Below are 21,498 nucleotides of genomic sequence, written 5' to 3'. Positions count from 1 at the left end.
AACAGGAAACTCCCACTTCGCAAGTCACAACTCACTACTCATATCCCATTCCCCTCTGCCCCTGGTTTTATGGTTTTAGGTATTGGTATCGACCATGTCTAATACCAGCATAATATCAATATTAATCATTGACCCCTCGGATGCAGTGTTTTTTTTTTCTTTCTATAGGGTAGATGATGCAAGGTCTAGTGCTTTTTTTTTTTTTTTTCTACAGGGTAAACCTCGGCACAATGGTAATGCTGTGTCATTACAACCTAATGGTTGCAGGTCTGAATTGAAAACAGCCTCTCTACAAAACAAAGGGGAGGGGAGGGGAGGGGAGGGGAGGGGAGAAAGGGGGAAGGGGGAAGGGGGGGGAATGCCTTTTTTTCTTTAAAAAGATCCCATCTCAAGGTCCAATGGTCCATCTACTGGGAGCCTCAATTCAATTGCAAGTTGTGGCAATAAGACTTTCATACGCCAAGTCTGTGTTAGGTTCCTCCATGTAATAAACTCAAAATTAATTATGTCAATAAATTTCCTCTTCTCATTGAAACAAAGAAAAGAAAGCAAAACTACATAGCCAACCACTAAAAAACAGATGAGCCACAATCTAGATTCCATCATCTTCTTGGAACCCAAAATTAACCTCTCCTTTATAAATTATGACACTTCTGGGAGTTGCTGTAGCGAAAAAAAAAAACCGTTTTTTTTTTTTTTTACCTATTCTGGAAAAGCTAGGGAAGAGACAAGGTTGAAGGTATAATTGACAGTTATCTTCCATTTTACATATTCTTACTAGAAACCTGGGAGTCCAGTTTTCCAAGTGGACACTCCTAGAGAATCCCAGGACTGATCTCTCCCTTCTTCACTGAATTGGCCTGCTTAACTTATAGATCACATATGTACAAATAACAAATTCACTTACACCCACAACCGTTCTGCTATCCACCATAACAGACATCTTCGTGGATGCAAGATCTTCGCTTTTCACTTTTGGAACGAACTGTTGTCATGACCAGCACACGACCTAGTTCCGTTACTTATGGGGATATCTTCGCTCTTCACTCTCCGGTAGAAAAGCACATAAGCAGCTGCTGACTTCACCTCGTCCTCGTTTATAGGTGAGATATGGCTATCATCAAAGTTATACCATCTGTTCTCATCTAGAAGCTGCACATTGTTGAAACAAACACAAGGAAGAAAGGGTTGAATAAGTACTTAACTTCAGTACTACTCTTGTCCTATACAACAAAATAACAAACCATCCACAGATATCTCTAACATAGGTATTGGCATGCCAATCTATGGTCCTAAGAGCAAAAAATAGCAACTGCATGATCCTAACGTATGAGACATGATTATGCATAACAATTACATAATATATGTATCACCTGATGGTTGGTTGGTCAGTGTATGGCTTCAAGTCCAAGGCCACCGAATGTTTCTGGCCATAATCTCAAAATAGCGACAATTAACTGATCTTGGATAATTGGATTAATTATGGGTAACAAAGTGTCACCAATTAAATAGGTAAGATTATCTTCTAGGTGTGACTTTTGACTCTGGTGAATGGCCAATTAGATGGTCATCTTTTGTTTTTTTCCCAGGCCCCCACATCCAATGCGTTGGGTATCCTGGATGCCATGACAACTATGAAATAAGGTCCTGATCAACTAGATGTTTCACCTCCCTCTGTGGCCCCAAAATAATATTTTATAACAGATCCCAACACAAATATTACAATTGAAGAGAGCAAGAAACAAATATGCACAAAGTATGCTCATTTACCTTGATATGTGCTGTATAGTGCCCACTTCCCATGCCACCATAGTGGTTGCTCAAGGCATAGAGCTCATAAATCTGGCGCCGAGAGTTGTTTTTGTGGGCAACATAGTTTGTCAAGTCAAAGTCATGAATTGGGAAGTTGACAAAGGTTTCCAGTTTATGCTTCATAGATCTGCTGTAGGAGAATCTCTTGAGATGGATGACTAGCACTTCTGGAAGCCTCCACAGATCCAGCTTCTTGCTTGCCTGTCGCCGCTCTTTGCATTGTGGGCAGTACCTTCATCCCAGATATGTTTAAGTTCTTTAAATATAAATGCATCAAATTAATGAACTCACTCGAATAATACACATAGGTCACTAGGCAGCATAGTTTTTAAGGCGGTAAGGCGACATAGGCATTTGAGGGTCTTTCGGAGCACCTTAATGATAAGGCGAGCATAAAGCGTCACCTTATTGACTAAAGCATTATTGTGTAATTTTTTTTATAAAACCAATCTATTTGGCTCAAATCCTAGTTGAATCCTATTACTCATATGTTAAATAAATATTAAATGTTCATATTCATACCAATGTAAGATATTCATTAAGAAAACAAATCAATAAAGTGCATAAACTAAGTTCATCTTCATCAATCATCAATCATCATCATCAATCATATTAACATATAATATAAATACATAATTATGAAACAAAATTATAAATATAAAGAAAAGAAGACATAAAAAATACAAGTATTTATTATACTTACCTCTATTATGCCAAAATGAGTGCCTAAGTCCTAAGGTCATCCACTATATTTCTACTCCTGTCAAAGAAGAATGATGCTCACCGCTGCCGAAGCAAAATGGTCGCCTGGATCAGTGGTTCTTCCTTGTTCCTTGATTCCTTCTCAAAGTCCTTTCTTAAAACCCTTGACAAAATCCAAACCCTGTTTGTGAATCGGGTTTTTGTTTTGTTTGTTTTGGTTATTTTTGGTGGAGTAAAGCTGATCCCATACATCTCACGTGTTAACAAAACCATACATCTACCAATAAAAAATCTATATTTGGAATCTTCATCAAGTAATTTTAAAATGTGTTAAAAATAAATAAAAAACCCATAAGGCGCCACTTCACGTAAGGCGGAGCATTGCCTTACCATCTCTAGACCGCATCAGCGCCAAGGCGCTGGTAAGGCAACGCCTTTAAGGCGCTCGCCTTAGCATCGCCTTAAAAACTATGCTAGGCAGCCAACTCAACCGCCTTACCAGCGCCTTAAAAACTATACTAGGCAGCCAACTGGTTGAGTCAACACTTACCATTAGGTGGACAAAGTTAGAACACACTTAAAATTAGGTGGACAAAGAAATGCGAAATCTATGTTATTCATCTATCTGAGAAATGCTCAAAGAGAAAAGTTGCATACTTCTTGAGATGGGAAAAGAAGACAAAAAAGATAAAACAAGCAGCTACTTTATTCGTTACCGAAAGAATGATTTTCCACTCAAACAAAAGATTTGGGGGCCCCAGGGGGTAGGTAGCGCAAATTTATATAGGCCATGCAAGTATAAGACCCAGCTGAGGTTAAATTGAATCCTTCTGATAAATAACAAAAATAATTTTATCGCTAAAATAACAACATAGAACCATCTGTTTGGCACCCACACAAATTTATATAGACCATGCAAGTATGAGACCCAGCTGAGATTAAATTGTTTCCTTTTGAAAAATAACAATATAGAACCACTAACTGTGCCAAAAAAACAACAAGAGGCCAAAGCTAACAACAACTGCCTGTTGGTGTATGATGTCTTGTATTCCGTCGCAGTTTAATCCAGGGAGTACTGGTGCAGCACCTAGACAGGTAGGACGGCGGTCCCGCTAGCCAGTTAGCGGGCCGTGGGGGTTGCAAGGGGGGCAGGAGGCCCCCCTACATAGTAGGGGGTGTAGGGGGGCGCAGCCCCAGCTCGAATTTTTTATTTGAGGGCAATTGTGTACTTTCCGGATTAGGGTTTTTTCGCTATATATTTGTAGCGAGGGTTTCTTTCTCTGTAATACAAGCAATACTGAGAGGTGTGAGGACGAGCGTTGTAACCTTATTCTCCATTGATAGTGAAACAGGATCTCATCTCACCGGGGACGTAGGCAACCTTGCCGAACCTCATAAAATCCGTGTGCATTGTTTGTTTTGTTTTTCCATTATCTTCTGCATCGTTTTAGGGTTGCATTTCTACACTGCCCTAGGCAGTTGGTGAGATTGTGGTGCGATAAGCCCACACTCACGAAGAGGTCTTGAGTTCAAGCCTCTTGGCTGCTACCTTCCTGCTCCGCCTTCTATTGTGTACCCATCTAAAAAAAAAAAGAAAAAAGAGAGGCCAAAGCTCCAATGACCCAAAGACGGCTAAACAATCAGATAAGCACCCAAAACAAAGAATCTATCTGAACCGCACCCTAGCCAGCCCATAAATAATTGAGTTAGCGAATTGCTTCCTCCAAGAGAAGGTGAACTTTCCTTGATCTTGCAGTCTTGGAGGAACCTAGGTTTCCCGATCAAGTGCATGTACCCCCAAGATCCACCACAGACGAATGAAACCATCTAATCATCATACTCAAATCTCCCTCACCGATTGAGTTCAGCCATTGGTTGGAAAGGGTGATCTCCACAGCCTTAATAACTGCCTCCAACACACCCTTAACTCTAAGTTCACCCATCCAAGAGTAAGTTCTTTCTCCGTACCATCTGACAGGCTTCATAGAGGTGGTTCTTAGCCATCCCTTTGGTATAAAACTTCACAATGCCTTATCCTGGTAAGTCTCTCACAGACCTTGGTCTCTCAGCACAGCTGAATCACACAGCACAAAGCAAAGCTTTCTTTTTTTCAAAAAACTCAAATCATGGCCAAAATGGTGACCACTTCTTATTTATAAAAAATGTAAAGCCATTACAATTGATAGTAACTCTCTATGGCTATTCAAGAATTACTAACAAAATAGTAAAAGAACAACTACTAACTTAATGGTCAGGATAATTAACTATAGAAACTATATAAAATCTCAAAACAGAGACAAAAATTTTAAAAGCAATTATCCCTTGAAAAGCCCCCATGCATGACACTAAAGATTCTCTTAACGGGCCTAAAATGAAACATAAATAGGCTTTTAAAAAACTGGACTTGATGAGCCTTTTAAAGCTGGATCTTGATGGGCCTTATAATGCTGATCTTCACAGCTAAAACAGGGCTGGAAGGTTGGCCTTATGAGGCTTAAAACTGGCTGTATTGATGGGAGTATAACGGCTGGCTGCTGAACAATGCTGCCGGTCCTTCTTCTCTGCAACCGCCATCAATCTACATCAATTTTGCTAGCAGAAATTGACCTTTCGAGGTGGGGAATTGTTTTGGGAGAGGTATCTTAAAAGTGATTGTATTTGGATGGTTAAAGTACCAGGTCCCTACTCATGATGTCAAAACCATTTTAGAACATAGATTCAATGCAAAGGACCTGGTTAAGCATTTGATTCAGGACCAAAATCAAAAAAGACTAGCTTGACCAATGGACCCCAGTTCAAAATTACACCAAAATATTGGCGAAATTTTTCTAATTTAGCTATTTTCAACATGCCAGAGTCGAAGCAGGAGGCGAAACCAAAAGTAGCATAATTTTGGTTGAAATTTCACTAATTTCTGTCACAAAAGTGCACTGTTTCATCGAAGTTTCAGTCAATTCAGTTGAAAATTTGGATCATTTTTGCCCTTCCCAAAATGGCCCAAGAAAAAGTCATGGAAAAAATTTACTGTTTTGGCAAAAATTCGCTATTTTGCCCATTTCAGTCAAACCAAAATGGCCTACCAAAACAAGATTTAGAGCCATAGTTCTAAGACTCGCTCAAAACTAATTTCCCAATTTCAAGCAGGGTCGAAACAAAACCATGGGTCAAATTGACAATGTCACTGGTTTCAACAATATTTTGCATATTTTGATCAGTTTCGACCAATTTCCACCCCAGTTTCTGTAGTTTCAACCAGTTTTGACCAGCCCATGACATGTCGAATTTTGCCGCAAAAAGTACCTGGTTTCGGCCAGGTTTCGCAGGTTTCAACCCATACCTCAGTTTCGATCTGGGTCAAAACCTGCCTCGAGATTGAAATTCTTATCCTTGTTTAGAACTATGCGATAGACAAAGTAGCTAGGAACTCCACAGCCTACAGCATTCATACAAGTTCTTATTTTTGCAGGACCAGGCCGTTAGGAAATTTTAAGGAGACCTGACCATCTGGACAACAAACCTAAGAATGGAGATGCATGGTGTATTAATGACTCGAGATATCCTTCTTGGAAGAGTACAATAGTTTGCCAGATCCTCTGATGATTGTTTGTCAAAGGTCAGTGAGCATATCAACCACCTCTTCCTTTCTATTTATCTTATATTAAAATGTGATGGTTACCATCACTTCTCTCCCATTATATCTACTAAAAATAGCCCCAACATCCATGAACTCCCCTAAATCCCTATTTGCTATTTTACAGCTGACTTACATAAATGAAAAGTTATTGTAATTATTATGCTTTATAATTATTTCCCATCCACTGTACTTTGATTATTTGGATTTTTCTATACCGTTGCAAAACCAATAACATAACTATAGTATGTATTAGTATAGAAAAGTAAAAACTTTTTCTTAGCATCCTAGATTTTTTTTTTTTCTGACAACCAATATGCAGTCCACATGTAAAGCACACACCAAAATCATACATGTGCACACACACACACACACACACACACACAGATAGAGAGAGAGAGAGAGAGAGAGACTGACCACATATCTTCAGGCACCAATGGTTCTTCACGCAGAAAAGCTTCCAAGCAGGTGTACAAAGACAAAGGTTCAGTACGGGCTTTCTTTGCCACATTTCCATACTTGAGCACCTCTGGCAAAGTCTCCAGATAATGGGTATCATACTTCTCTAATTGTTCTTTTGACCAGTCAATAAACACTATGATTGGTGATGATGACGACGAAAGTCTAATGGGCTTCTCTTCTCCTGTTGACAGATCAATGCATGCATTATTCTCATCAACTAGCTGTAGAGGCAGTTTTGAACGCATAGATGGTAGACAACTGCTATCATCCTTATCTATCGAATCTGATACCATGACATCTGTGCAAGCTTCACTGGAACCGACAGCTTGAGATGCAAGTGATGCTGCCACTGGAATATTGGTGTCAGGAAGATCCGGAGACCAATGAGTCTTGACTCTTAGCAACGGAGAGAGTATGCTATGAACTATTGATTGTACATCACCTCTCGTGACAACATCATCACATGAGATTGGTGAAACAAGCGGTGTACCATAAGGTTTCCAATCCATGTGAGCACCAGTGGAGCCCCTGAAACAGAAATTTACAAGATTACAGATATATGTACAAAAAATACTAATACCATAAGCTAAAAATAAAATAAATTGCACCACCAGCAAAGGAAGAACTGCTTTTCTCCACAAGGGACGTATAAAATGGGGCTGCGGACCACATCAGATGGCAGGGTTCCCATACTCCATTGATGAGAAGTATTAGCTGAGCTACCCAAAATACTGGACGAAGTGGATATTTTCTTTTGGACGGCCAGTAAAAGAACTGGTACAATAGTCAAGGGGGAAAAATGTCGACTATCTAGATGGCTTATTATTTGTCTTTCTGGGCTATTCCCACAAGAGAGAAAGCCCATTTGACTAGATGGAAGTATCTATATGCAGAGGGGAATCCATGGATCAAATTATGCTTACTGTTCTCCACGACGGTGTATCAACCGAAGAAATACTGTGTTCTTCACAAACTTTGGTATCTTATAAGCAGCAAGGCGGTCATCATCTTTTATTGTGGACAATGATATCAAGGGATCATCCAAGAATCGATGAATCAGGCAGCCGCGAATCTACAAAAGGACACATTTGAATAAAACTCAGTCCAAGTAAAATGTATGCATTCTAATTAGTGGAAGGATTAGAGTGTTTAACTTCAACGAACCTCAGCAAGCAAAAGCCTCTCACTACTTTTCAAGGAACAAGCACTACTAATGGCTTGAATCAAGTCCTTGCAACGACCCTGTTTTGGAACATTCACAGTACATGGAACTGGCAGTGCACTCCCATCACTGGTAAAAACTGTGACAGTCATGGTCCGAGTAACTGTAAATTGAAGTGGCAAAGAGAGATACATGAAGGGATCAAATGTCACGGACACTTTTCCACATACAGGGCAAACCAGAGTTGATTTGTATTGACCCTGTCAAATTTGGATCACAAAGATACATAAATTAAAGGACAAATATGGGGATCTGGCATCAGTAGCACACATCCGACATCTAGTAGCCAGAGAAAGAAAAGAATAAATAAAATAAGGGAAAAAACTGGGAACGCTGCTCGGCTCACCAGCCTGTGTCATTCTCTCTCCCTCACCCTTTGGAAAGGACCCCCCATGCCCCTCCCCATACTTGTTGCACACTGCTAGATAGCTTGCAGCAAGCAGGCAGTGTGCTCAACCCTCTCCCATAAAATAATAAATAATAAACACTAACTTCCATTTTGCAATACTTCACCAGCAGTACAAATTCAAAAAAACAGAATACAGCTGAAAAGGCAGGCAGATAATCACATATTAATGAGGAATTCATAAGTCCTGGCAATCACAGCTGTGGTAACACCACCTCTCAGCTTCCCCATAGAAATGACAGATCTCAGAGAATGGGTCTAAGCAAGTAAATTGTCTAAAAAAAAAAAAATTACCAACCATCACCGATCTAATAGAATTCCTTCTGCAAAGTTTAGCCTTCTCACAGCCATCCAAAGGAGCGAGCGGAAACAGATTTAAGATAATTTCAACCAGGTTAAGTTGCCCATACAGGACCCCCCCTCTCCAAACCCATTGGGCTATGGCTCCCAATCCCCATGATGTTAATGTGTGGGTATACCCGGGCTGGGAGGTTTTCATTATGGACTCAAACAAACATCGATTTAAATTGCATGCCCTTGAGGCTCACGCGTCGCTTTTTTTGAAGGTGGAATACCAATTACCTTCAAAACTGCATTTTGCACTTTAGGTCCTGAACCAGGATAGAGGATTTTGCTACGTTCGAACTAAAATCCTTAGCCAAATTGTTACACAAATTCTCAAAATATGTTCCTCCTCTAACACTTGGTAGCCAAGAGAAGAAAAGAAAAGAAAAGAAAAAAGTACTTTTTTCTTGGTTTAAAAGTTTCTCTTTGTGCTTGGCATGTCCTCATCCAAGAGAAGATTCAGTTTTTGAATTTCAAAATTCCTCTTGGGAATTGTGAAGTTTTCTCTTGCTTTCAAAAAAAAAAAAATTCTTGCCAAAAACACAAGAAAACATGGGAAAATATAAAAACTTTTCTTTTCTTTTCTTTTCTTCTCCTCTAATGGTAACCAAACATACATACTTTCTTTTATTTTCTCACCATTTCATTTCTTTTCTTCTCTTTTCTTTTCCTTTCATTTCTAGATTCTTTTTTCTTTTCTTTTCTTCTCTTGGCTACCAAGCATAGCCTAAAAGAAGAATTTTGATGGTAACTCCATGGGTGACGAGAAAATGTTGGCATTGGTTGTGCCCACAGAAACAAAAACAAATGAAAACATCACTTGGTGTAGGAGATTACATAGTTTCAACAGCATGTATTCCTATGCCTACATATCTTTACAATATGCATCTGAAGATGTTCACTGTTTATGGATTCACAGGCATTAATGGAATTTGTGCAAGTGTATATTTGTCAGAATTTTAATAACGTTCTGAACCCAACTAGTTAGGACAAGCCTACATGAGTTGAGTCGGAATATAAATAATATGCATCCCATACCAAATTTGATGTAGATACGCACCCATGGAGCAATCGATACCCATCTGGGTATCCAGCGTGAACCGGATCCATATTGAGTCCTTAGTCTAGTAGGATTTTAGAAATTTACTTTATTTAGGAAGATTGGCTTTTATTTGATTTTATTCACTTTATTTTAGCAAGTTGGGTTCACATAAAATTTAGAGAGTCTTAGTAGAGTCTGTTTGCTTAGTTATGGTAGTTTCCTTATTTCAGTTGGTTGCTAATTGTGTCTTTTATTTTTCCCTATATATTGGTTGTAACCGGAGGGCAAAATTAGATAATAGAAAATATGAATTGAGTAAGTGTTTGAGAGCCTGCGGGCATGTGTGCGATTCTCCCCCCCCCTCTTTCTTTGTGCGATTTTTCCCTCCTCTGAGAATCATCTTAGGGAATTCTTCCCTACCACTACCAGCCCTCCATCAAAATTTAACAAAGCCATTACGTGTTAGGAAGAGAATGCATGTTCAGTAATTTCCTTTCACTAGTATTTTATACAATGAAAAAACCAACAATAATATTTCTACAATTCACCGTTGGGGTTTATATCTCTTCAAGAAGAACGTGTTTCAATCAAATGCCAATGTTTCTTTTGACTTCCAAGCACATATATGCATCTAACTAACCCCAAACACTGGGATACCATGATCTAGTCACAAGTTTTACGAGCGTACAATGTTCAAGAAAATTGCACATTTTGCACAACTCCAGAATAAAAAAATCTAAGCCATGCAGTAGTGCTGGTCCATTAAGTGATCAACAAGTACAGCTAATGCATGATTGCAAGGTAATATATGAATCAAGTTCTTCCATTCAAATAGGGAATAAATCTATCCTTGTGAATAATCCGAAGACTTGGTGTGCAGTTGGCAGAAAAAAATTTGCGGCGTGAAAAATAAATATCTTCAAAAAAAACTTCAACAAATAATGCAAATATAGAAACCAATTACACAGGGTATTCTGGGGTAAAATCAAACAGGACAAACAATCTTCTTTCCTTGATAATTTGACGTATTAGAACTACTATATATAATATACACTCACTTGGCACACATCAACAATTATAGAGTCATTTCGAGCAATGTGATTTGCCCAGTATTCATCAGCAACTTCTTCATCAGGCCGGCCATCTGCATCTCTAGACTTTATATAAGGTTTGTGTTTGACACGATTTAGATCTTCATGAAGCCCATCTAACAGAAATGCCAACAGTTCCTAAGAACATAGAGTAAGAGATATCAAGGAATAAACTAACTATATAGAATATATGAAAAGTTAGTAAGCACATTAACATGTGGCAATCAAACCTGAGAATCATGTTGGTTATATCCACTGAACTGGGGAGCAAAACGAGCAAGCTTCGCTTTAAATGGCCGAGGAGCAATTGGCGTGCGTCCTGGAGCCCATAGTTTTCTAAGCAACTCACCAAATGCCAGAGCTAGTTCTCCCTACATCATTACCAATTGTAGTCAGTAGAATTATATTAAAATCCACCATGTCATTTCCTATTAACTGGAGACATGAGTTCTCAATAACACAAAAAACTTAGTAAGCATAAAAAAAAAATTGACCCATGTGAAACATCCCATGGTAGATTGTTAGTGAGATGATATGTTCCCCTATTAGAGTGCCTTAAAAGGGCTTAAGAAGGTGAATTTGCTGGCAGTGAGTGCATGATCGTCTAAGGAATCTGAAGGAACCAGTATTAATGACCCTGAAAGTACACGGTGGTTTTTCCAGAGCTGCAACTAGTTTACCCCAACACACTTATTTCTAATCAGAGACCTGCTGAGCAAAGAGACCATTTTTTGCATGAAACAATGTTCTTCCTAATGAAATTCTTTTTCTGCTTCCAATACAAAAGAGTTTGCTGCTAATAATAGGGTTGAACTATAAGAGTACTTTAAGCTGGCCACTGCTTACCTCTCTTCAGACGAGCTGGCTCTCATTCTCTCTTTCTTTGTTCAGCCATCAACAGCTTTCCCCTTTTTTATTGATTTTTTTTTTTAATATATTTTCTATCCTCCCACCCTACTACTTGTACTCCATTTTTTTTTTAATCATTATTTAATTAAGAAAGAAACCAGAAGATGTGGTTTTGAAGCAATTATAGCTTTCAAATTAACAATCATTTTGTTGACACATTTTTTACCCTTACACTGACAAGCTCAAGGTATTGTAATTTGAACAACCTTGATGCAACCCGGGAATAGTTGTCAAGGCGTTGCCAAGACGACGACTTGGCGTCCAGGCGGTTTGCCTAGGGCCTAGGCGACGGTCACCTTATTGCACTGCATGTCGCATTGTGTTTTGACACTTATTTATGCCAAATATCATTTAAGTAAATGATTCATTTACTAAAGATATTATTCCTAAATAAGCAAATACCCCCTATTTGAATCCAATAAAAATAGTTTAAAAATCAAATTCCAAAAGGATAAAAAGTCAACCCTCCAATCCAAAACAAAGATTGGATTTTGGTTATAGGGGGCGATTTCCAACTTTTAAATGCTGGGTTTTTCTCAATTACGAAAATTGTATAAATTCTATCGTGTTAAAACATTGCTAAAAAACAAAAGTCCGGTAAAATAATCTTTTGTTTTGATATCCATACAAGTATTTTCATTCAGCCAATTTTAATAGCATTCGCAGATTTTAAAATAAGCTTGACTGAAGCATAACTTTGTTATTGCAACTGAGACTTAAGTAATCTTAGACTTGTCGGAAAACTCGTTATATGTTATACCTAATACAAAAAGTTTCATGTAAAAATAAAATCATTTGACCAGTCAAACTTATTATTGAACAAGAGTATTTCTCTAAATGTTGACTTTTTATGACTTAGTGTGACTGTTTATTTTTTATAATGTTGATTTTTAATGACTTGATGTGACTTAATATTGATTTTTTATGATACAAGGTATATGTAGCTTACTAAATAAAGTTAGAAAATAGAGAAAATAAAAAATAACCTTGTTCGCCTTAAGATGGGCGTGCTTAAACAACCCTCCAACACTATGATTCGCCTTGGCGCCGTGAGAACTATGAACCCGGGGTACCAAAAACCCAGTTTGGATCTCTTATGGGCCACCAAGTTCTAAACAACTCAAATGATAAGTTTGATTGCAATTCTGTAACTGAGAAGCGGCAGGGCCATAAATAGGCGGATTTTCAAGGGCGGATCAGTAATTAGATAGAGAAAAGGAGAACAAGGGAATTAGGAATTAATACTAAATAAGGATAAAGTTAGAATAAATGGTAAAGGGGAGGGCATAATGTAAAAAGAAACAAATATGTTGACATATCACAAAGTTCTCTTCAACCTTGAACAAAGTTCTCTATAATAATTGTAAGAACACATTAGTAGTGGCAAGAACCACAAAAAATATTCTATCACCTAACAGGGTCAATATTGTGAAGTTTTAATTTTGAATTGTATTGAGATACGGTTCAACGAAAAAACAATTAAAGTATAAGAAAAAAATACTTCATAAAATTTGTTGTACAACATTTTCTTATTTCATAAAAAAAATGTAAGATTTATGAAGAAACCAAATTATAAAGAAAATAGCTGAGAGCCAGTCACTTACAACCATGCCTAGTGGGTTTTGCCAATTTATTTCTTGATGATAATCTTCACGAAAATATCTAGCAAACTCAGGTGTATGTACAAGGCACTGTATTGCACTATTCATAAAACAAGTGTTCCCAAGGTTCAGCAACCCAGTGAGACCTCCAGTGGAACCCCTTGTAGTAACACCGCTAGTGCCATATGAATTATCCAATTCTCCAACAGGTGAAGTCAGCTGATGGTTTTGAGACAAGTCCGAACTGCAGCTTCTTGAAACACCCTTGCTTGCAGACATACCCCCTGCAATGGACAAGCTTGACTTACAAGGTTCTAGAAGAACAGAAGTTGAATCTTTCTCTACACATCCATTGTCCTGTACAGGGCTCATACAACCACCTGAAGCATTACCATTTGCATCACCAAGAACCTCCACCAGAATCTGTTTAGAGTGAAAAGAAAGATAAGGAAAAAGTTGTTAAGATGTGACCAAGTATTAATGATTTAAATTGGCATGCACTTTCATCAAACTATAAATACATATGTACTCACACATGCACATGTATTGGCTTTATAGTTTATACCCAGTGTCCTTGTCCACATCATCTCCGTAAAGCATACTGTTCACTGACTCTTAATTTCTTATCCTCATAATATAATGTTTCGAGTTTTAAAATTTGAGAAGAGGGCCAAGTGCTGGGAACTGTTGAGTTGAAACTACCCCACTAGAAGAATAGGAGGTGTGGCAAACATGTGAGCCCTTTAAGCTTAGTCTGACAACTCAGCTCCCACTTTAGAGGAATTTTTTTTAGGTAAGTAACTTCAATGTGAAAAGCACAAGAGGCATACACCACATTGCTTATCCAACTTATTTTTTCCTCTAAGACTCTGAACTGCCATAACTCATGTTACCATCCCAAATGGACCAAATGGGTCATCTAGATCACTTTGCATGATCACTTTTTTTAGGTAGGTCCATTGAACTGATGACCTCTTAATGGTGATTTGTTGGTCTATGCCAACTGAGCTACCCCCTTGGGGTTACCTAATACATTTCTATAGCAAGCTACAAAATTCCAAGCATATGAGTGCATAGAACAGTGGAGGTAGTGCTGTTGATAGCATCGACCAATGTAGCACTCACCCAAAGCTCATGACCTCATCCAATGGCATTGGACTCCCCACTGGTTCACTGTTCACCGTAACAAACATAAGTTCAGCTATAAAACTAAAGAGGATAGAAAGAGATACTCACATCCTGGTCCATCTGTATATTCACATCATCAAGAGTCTTTTCCATGTCATTCATCAAAGCATGTTTCTGATGGCCATAATAGTCCCAAATGCATACCTACAATAAGAGAGAAAAATGAACATCATCATCGCCAAATTAAATCAACGAAGTATTAATGAGCATCTAGTTAAATGAATGCTCACTTGCTCCAAATTTAGATAAAAAATTTCACACGTCCTTCTGTGTAGCTCTCCAATGGTGTCCTGTCCAAGATAGTTTGAATTTCAGACGCGCTCTTCCTGACAATTAAAATCACCTTTAACTGATAACAAATGCACTATGATAAGAAAAGCCGAAACCACCTTCTTGCTTATTCTGATTGTGGCATGTTCTCCTTTAGGCATCGCAAATAATTGAAGGCGCAGAGGATAGACTTCAATAGCCAACTCTGTCTGAGACAAACCAGAACCGATCAATTTCCGTGCCAATGTTGGACCTCCACCATACCTGAACCCATATCAGAAGAAGATTTGCTTCCAGAATGTGAGTCTTCAACATTTTCCAGTTTCAGAAGCATGTTTTATATCATTAGGAAACTACTGTTCAAAGGAAACACAGAGCAGCAATATCATAATTTCCTTTTATAAGTAAAATCAGGGACGGGTTTCCCTCTTATAGCCTGGAAGTTCCGTTCCCCAAATTCAGTGGAAATGTAGTTCATACCATCATCTAGTGACAGGTTAAATTTCACACCAATATGACTTTATTGTGTCAATACAATACTCTCAAAATTCAGTGAAAAAGTCACTTTGATTGGGGGACCTCCTTTTCCTTTTTAAACCTGCAGTGGAGATTGTTTCAAGAACAGGATAAACAGAATAGGAGAAGCCCCATAGATGGCAGGTGGACCATATGTTGGATATGGGCCACCATTTTTGAGATTTTCTCAATACTCAACCATCAAAATGGCCAAATCATCAATCCACTTGGCAAAAATTTTGAAGAATGGAAACCTCCTTTGTTATTTAAAATAATAATAATAACCAAAAAACTATAATTTAATCATATCAGAGTTGAAACAGTGTCAATAAAAAATATAAACAGGCAGAAAAACCTCCAAATTTTATACTTAAAGAAGGCAACAGGAAAACACAACAACAACAACAAAAACACTTGAGGCATCACAAAAAAAAAGCATGCCCTTTCACCAATGGACTGTTAAAATTACATCATAATTACCATACAAGCAATTGCTTCCAAACTTCTTGCGGAAGCAATATATAGTCACGCCCTTCTACTAAAGCGTCATGAAGCTCCAGTCCCAAATTAGAGTCCTCAGATGTCCCATCATATATCAAATCAGAATTATCAATAACAGAAGGCCTCTTGAAAGTCCTCGAACCAGCTGATTCACGATATTCAGAATCATACAATGATGATACATCACTCGTGGTGCTTGCTTGGTCCTGGTTCACATATTCAAGCCAGCTTTGCCACCATCTGTTGGTACAAAACAGAAAATCAGAAAATCATGTACAGTTCATTTTTGTCCAAAAAAATGATATAGAATCAAGAAATCACACTGTGCTCTACTAGACTTTAAATTCAAAAAGTACAAAAATGTAAACATTTTGCAAGTAACGAGGACATCAATTTAGTCCACTACTAGTTAATAAATTACTGGACCTCAACACTTGATTGGAGACTTTCAAATAAAAAACTAAAGGGTGGGGAAAGCTAATCTCATATGCAAGGCCAATCATAACTACATGCCTTTATACAGTTTGTGTATGCCTGGGAATCCAGTTATCCGATTGCATAGAAGTCCTTGATAGGAAGCTGAATAATTACAGTGTTCTTACTATAGCTGAAATTCAATGATTCCATTATGTTGATTCAGGGAATTGAGCTTATGTCTCATAGAGACCAGCACCTCTTTATCTATAATGGAGAAGAAAATATTCCAGAATATTACAAGGACCAATAAAACGCTAAAGGACTAAAGGACCTGTTTGGACTCCTAGAATATCCCATAAAACCCATTATTACAACACTACCCCTCAAGTTGGTGCATACATATCAAACATGCCCAACTTGCCAACAATAGGAATAAACAGCTTACTAGTGCAACTCTTAGTGAATATATCAGCTAACTGAGCATCAGAATGTACAAACGGAATACAGATTGTGCCCTACTCCAGCTTCTCCTTTATGAAATGACAGTCAATCTCTACATGCTTCGTACGGTCAGGCTTGACAGGATTATGTGCAATACTAATAGCTGACTTGTTGTCACGATAGAGTCGCATAAGCAAATCAATAGAGACACAAATCCTGAAGAAGACCTATGTAAAGGTATGCTTCATATGTTTAACAAACAATTCTTCCATGATCAACCTAAAACTTTAATTATTAGTGATCAGGTCCAGTTCACACTAGAAACATATAACATATTAGCTGGATATGTCAAAAAGAGAAGTCACCACCACATCCAACTTGTTTGGACAAGGCCTTGCACGTGTCTAGGTGTGTCCATGATAATAGGTTCAAGAATTTGTTTACTTGAGAGAAAAGGAAACAGCGAACGACTCTTTAGACAATGGGAATCCAACCTATCATAAGAAGCTACAGCCACCATATATCATGTGCAAAGACACATATATAACTTAGTCATTCACCCACACCCACACATACACAATATGATAACTTTTGTAACACGGATAAATATATGTTACAAGCTTAATAATAAAATATTCAAAAACTAACCAGGCCCAATCCCAAATCCTCATTTTTGTGTCCACAAGTCATAGGTCATTCCTACATCTGACGTATCACTGTAAAATCATATCATAACTCTCCAGAAAAATCATAATGGAGTAGAAGGTGGCAAACTTATTCCTTGTCTCAAAGACATAGCAACACTAACCAGAAATTGGTAAACACATGAATATAGTTAGGGTAATATTGTGGTCATATCATAAATAAAGGACATTGGACGGGACATGGACACCATTTTCCCAACTCATCATCATTGGGAATGTGAATTGAAGCGTTCTAAAAATGAACATTGAGTTGAGGATTTGGTTTTCAATTTTCTGGAGCTACTTTTTCCAAAATATGCAGTATATCTGATCAGCCCTTATCCTAATCTGATTAAGCATTGTGAAAAGATGAACAGGGAGAGACCTCTCATACTTAAGGCTTCTCCAAAGGCCTGATGACGAAATAATCTATCCATGGAAAAGAATACAAATAATTCAAATTGTGGAAATCAAATCTAAAAGAAAAAAGAAATATCAGGCTATCAGCATCTGTACCATTAAGGATTCTAGACAATGATTCATGAAGGGAGGCTACTCAAGCACCAAATTAGTAAGTCCACCACATTTTTTTTCTCTATGGGTAAACTACATCTTTTGGGCAAACCAATTACTTCAGCACCGATCTTAAGGTTTCTCCAAAGGCCCAATGACGAAATAATCTATCCATGGAAAAGAATACAAATAATTCAAATTGTGGAAATCAAATCTAAACAAAAAAAAAAAGAAATATCAGGCTATCAGCATCTGTACCATTAAGGATTCTAGACAATGATTCATGAAGGGAAGCTACTCAAGCACCAAATTAGCAAGTCCACCACATTTTTTTTTTGCTTCTCTATGGGTAAACTACATCTTTTGGACAAACCAATTACTTCAGCACCAATCTCCCTAACTTTCTGCTCATATAATTAGTCCAATCCTCATCGCCTGAAACAGAAGAAGGTTAACAACCTCCCCCTCCCCTCCCCACACCAAAAAAAAAAAGGCAAACTGCATTATCCCACTATCCCTGCTTGTTTGCATGTTTGGTGCAGGCATTTATTTCTTTGCACCAATAAGGATAGGATTGGACAGAATCCATGTCGATTAGCAACTAGAAAGATGGCTTGTTTTTCCCACCAGATGTTATAGGCGAATAAACATAGAAATACCCATGGGTGAGGAACATAAAACAATTGAACCAGTGGAATAGTGAGTACGTGGTGCACATTATTAGTTATCAATTGTCTACAGGTTTACTGGCCGTTGATAGAGATTTCATCAACATTTCTACAGAGGAGATTTTCTAAGAAAAAGTGCTGGCAGAGGAATAGATGGGATATAGTTCAAGCTCATTCATGGAGCCCATAACATGAGATTAGCTTGGATGGAAGAATTTGTCCAGTGCCCACAGCCACCTAGGTAGGCTGAGTGGCCGAGGACCAAACTCGATCATTGTATTGATAAGGAGCCCAACACTTTTATAAGCTATCTTTCTTGTTTTTACACTTTTTTTTTTTTTTTGGCGGGGTGGGGGGTGGGTAGACACTATCTTTCTGGTTCATGAACCAAAAATCTGCTGCCCTCCTTTTTTCACTTCCTCAGACTTATTTGTGACAAAGCTACTATCTTTTAGATTGTTTGAGAGCAATTAAATCGTTTGAGCATGAGCGCATTTGCAGTCACTGGTACATGCCATTGATTCGTCGGTTTTCTTTTTCCCCTTTTTGTTTTCTCGTTTCTCATAACAAATCAATCAAGGGTAAAAACAAAAAATTGATTCCCAAGACTACTAGCATTTCTTTCGAATAACAATTTAATCAAGTTTGAAAAAAAAAATTTTAATTAAAAGAGAGAGAGAGAGAGAGAGAGACCGGAAATCATGCTCTGTGTCTCTACTATTTCTGATAACCCATCTCACTTATTCAAAAAACAAGTAACAGTGACAACTTCCAAGTAGAATGTTACAACAAGCCACAGAAATCTCTAACATTTCTGGTTTCAGCCCAACGATGGTTCTGGTAATTCTTCACTGTCTAAGTGAACAAGACAGCGGAGAAAGGGAAAAATAAGACGGAAACTGGAAAAACATATAACAGAAAACCCACCCCTCGGCCCTCAATTATAGCAACAACACAAGCAGTAAGACCGTAGGTTTCTCAAATCGGAACTGTCCGAACATTTTCCATTCTACAAATACTCTAATTGAGGTTTCCAAAGCCGTAGCTTTCTGAAAATAAAGTACGGACAACAGACTAGGGAAAAAAGAGATAAATGCACCAAATACGAAGGGGGAAATCAAGAAATGAACCTGGAAGTGATGATGAGACAGAATGTAGAGAGAGAGAGGAGGTGAAGGGAATGAACCTGTGAGTGATTAGAAAGAATGCATCTCCTTCCTTGGACTGAGCTTCGGCAGCCATGGAAATATCTCTGATCACAAGTCTCTCCTCCTCAGGGGTGAGCTCTGAACTGCAGATCGGACCCTCCATCCCGCTTTCGAGTTTCGCCTACTGCGTCTTGGTCCGCTGCTACAACGGTACAACCTACAGGCCTCCGCGATTGACTCAAAGCTCTTCTCTCTCTCTCGATCTCGAAAGGGTATTTTTGCATTTCAAGCCCTATAAAACTTCCATTTTACGCAAACAGGGGAATTGATCCTTTTCCTTTACATTTTCAGGCTTTCTTTTATAAGGACCAAGTTTTTTTAAAATCACTAATCATGGGTGCTTTAGATGCACACATGGGATACCTTGAAGGATTTTTGAAAAAGGGATCAAAACCCTATGATGTGGTAGTGAAGGAGAACTTTGTACTTTTGATGATATTTTAGCTGGTTAGTGTCGTCTAGCAAGCAGCACGGAGGGAACACACCAATGAGATGTGACAGAGCGGTTTTCTACATAGGAGGGCAGCGAAATAATTTTACGTGATGATTAGTCAATTTTATACATAGAAGAGCAACGAGATCATGTCATGTGAAGATAAGTCCAAAATATGAGTTACACAATTTTGCATCTCTTACCCTCGACTATCAAAATGGTCTCCCCACATCAATGAACTAATGTGTTTCTCTATAGCTAATATATAACCCCACCCCCCTTCCTATTTTTGTGATTAATCATGAATTTGATGAATGGGTTGCCATCCCCTTACCTACAACTTTTTTCTTTATGAAAAAAATATACTAAGAGATTAAATTAGAATTACATCCAAGGCGACATATATACTTTCCTAATGTTTCTCAAATTTGGCTTTGTTAGTTAGTCAATAAGCTATTGAAATGCAATATCTGTCTTGGTTATGAATATTTATAGAACATAAATATTTCATGTAAGTGTTAACATCCAGGATATTTGAAAACAAACTTGATAACCATTAAAAAAACTTTGCACTAATCTCACTAGTTAACCAACTCTCGACAATTAGTCTAAATGACTATAGTTCTACTTCTCAATGACTTTGCGCCTTGTGATCCTCGTTATAATCCCTTTACTTCAGCCTCCATACAAACATCCGGTAAAGTCAAGATAAATAGATGGCAACATAAATTATTTAGAGAGAAAGAACACTACTCATCAACGTTCCTCGCGCCCAAAGGTCCCAAACACAACCTGGTTTTAGAGGCTATGAAAAGATGTCCTTGCCCCCCGAAACTAGAGGTTGTGTCTAAGCGCAAAGAACACTGACGGGTAGCATTATTTCTGTCAATTCTTTATTATAAAAGAATACATAAGCCCGTCTAGCCTCACATGAATCTTGATCAAAGCTTCCATCACAAATAACAATTGGATTAGCATATGTGGACAACTCAAGACAATACTTAAGAGATTGATTGGAGGGGAGAAAGACAAGATTGAAGGTTGAACATGATAGTTATATAAATTCATGTCATGAACCCATCAGTTAATATTAGCTATCATGACATGTTGATTAATTAGGAGATGCACGGTTAAAATCACATTTGTTATGAGCAATCCAAATGGAATAAAAAGTAATGGAAGCCTTGGAAATGGGGGAATAAATCTTGGGCCAATTTCACATTGAACAGCCGGGTTGGGAACTCAACCCCCCCGCCCTCTCTCTGCCTTTTCCATTTCACATTGCACTATGGGAATGGGTTTGCTGCCAGGCTCTGCCAAAGCAGAGGCCCAGTGGGAGCACACGCATAGGCATTCAAGGGGAGGGGTGGAGACGTGGAGTGGTAATTTCACTGCCTCATATGAAAGGGCATGGAGGTGCTACTGAGCAGTTTTGTT

General features: G+C 38.2%; 1 protein-coding gene across 3 annotated transcripts in view; it reads right to left on the bottom strand.

Annotated features, from left to right (window-relative positions):
- LOC122084815 (ubiquitin carboxyl-terminal hydrolase 5) overlaps positions 1 to 19,907 on the bottom strand; it is a 30,748-nt gene extending 10,841 nt beyond the window's left edge. Inside the window, exons 1-13 of one of the 3 annotated variants that reach the window (XR_006141979.1) lie at positions 19,607 to 19,907; positions 15,678 to 15,938; positions 14,801 to 14,945; positions 14,642 to 14,701; positions 14,460 to 14,555; positions 13,227 to 13,646; positions 10,944 to 11,084; positions 10,681 to 10,851; positions 7,772 to 8,029; positions 7,531 to 7,679; positions 6,563 to 7,135; positions 1,771 to 2,044; positions 684 to 1,152 (exon numbers count right to left, since the gene is read on the bottom strand). Coding sequence is in view for 2 of the 3 variants with exons in the window: in XM_042653243.1 (XP_042509177.1) it covers positions 970 to 1,152; positions 1,771 to 2,044; positions 6,563 to 7,135; positions 7,531 to 7,679; positions 7,772 to 8,029; positions 10,681 to 10,851; positions 10,944 to 11,084; positions 13,227 to 13,646; positions 14,460 to 14,555; positions 14,642 to 14,701; positions 14,801 to 14,945; positions 15,678 to 15,938; positions 19,607 to 19,731 (2,856 nt within the window). In the remaining variant the exon portion in view is untranslated. Of the gene's footprint in view, positions 1 to 499; positions 1,153 to 1,770; positions 2,045 to 6,562; positions 7,136 to 7,530; positions 7,680 to 7,771; positions 8,030 to 10,680; positions 10,852 to 10,943; positions 11,085 to 13,226; positions 13,647 to 14,459; positions 14,556 to 14,641; positions 14,702 to 14,800; positions 14,946 to 15,677; positions 15,939 to 19,606 lie in introns of those variants that run through there. The other 2 variants (XM_042653243.1, XM_042653250.1) reach the window with 2 other exon arrangements.
- Between the last annotated feature and the right edge of the window lie 1,591 nt (positions 19,908 to 21,498).

This window comes from Macadamia integrifolia, chromosome 1 (assembly GCF_013358625.1).
Source record: "Macadamia integrifolia cultivar HAES 741 chromosome 1, SCU_Mint_v3, whole genome shotgun sequence".
Lineage (NCBI taxonomy): Eukaryota > Viridiplantae > Streptophyta > Magnoliopsida > Proteales > Proteaceae > Macadamia > Macadamia integrifolia.
The sequence above is the reverse complement of the archived record's forward strand: the minus strand, read 5'-3'. Positions and strand labels throughout refer to the sequence as shown.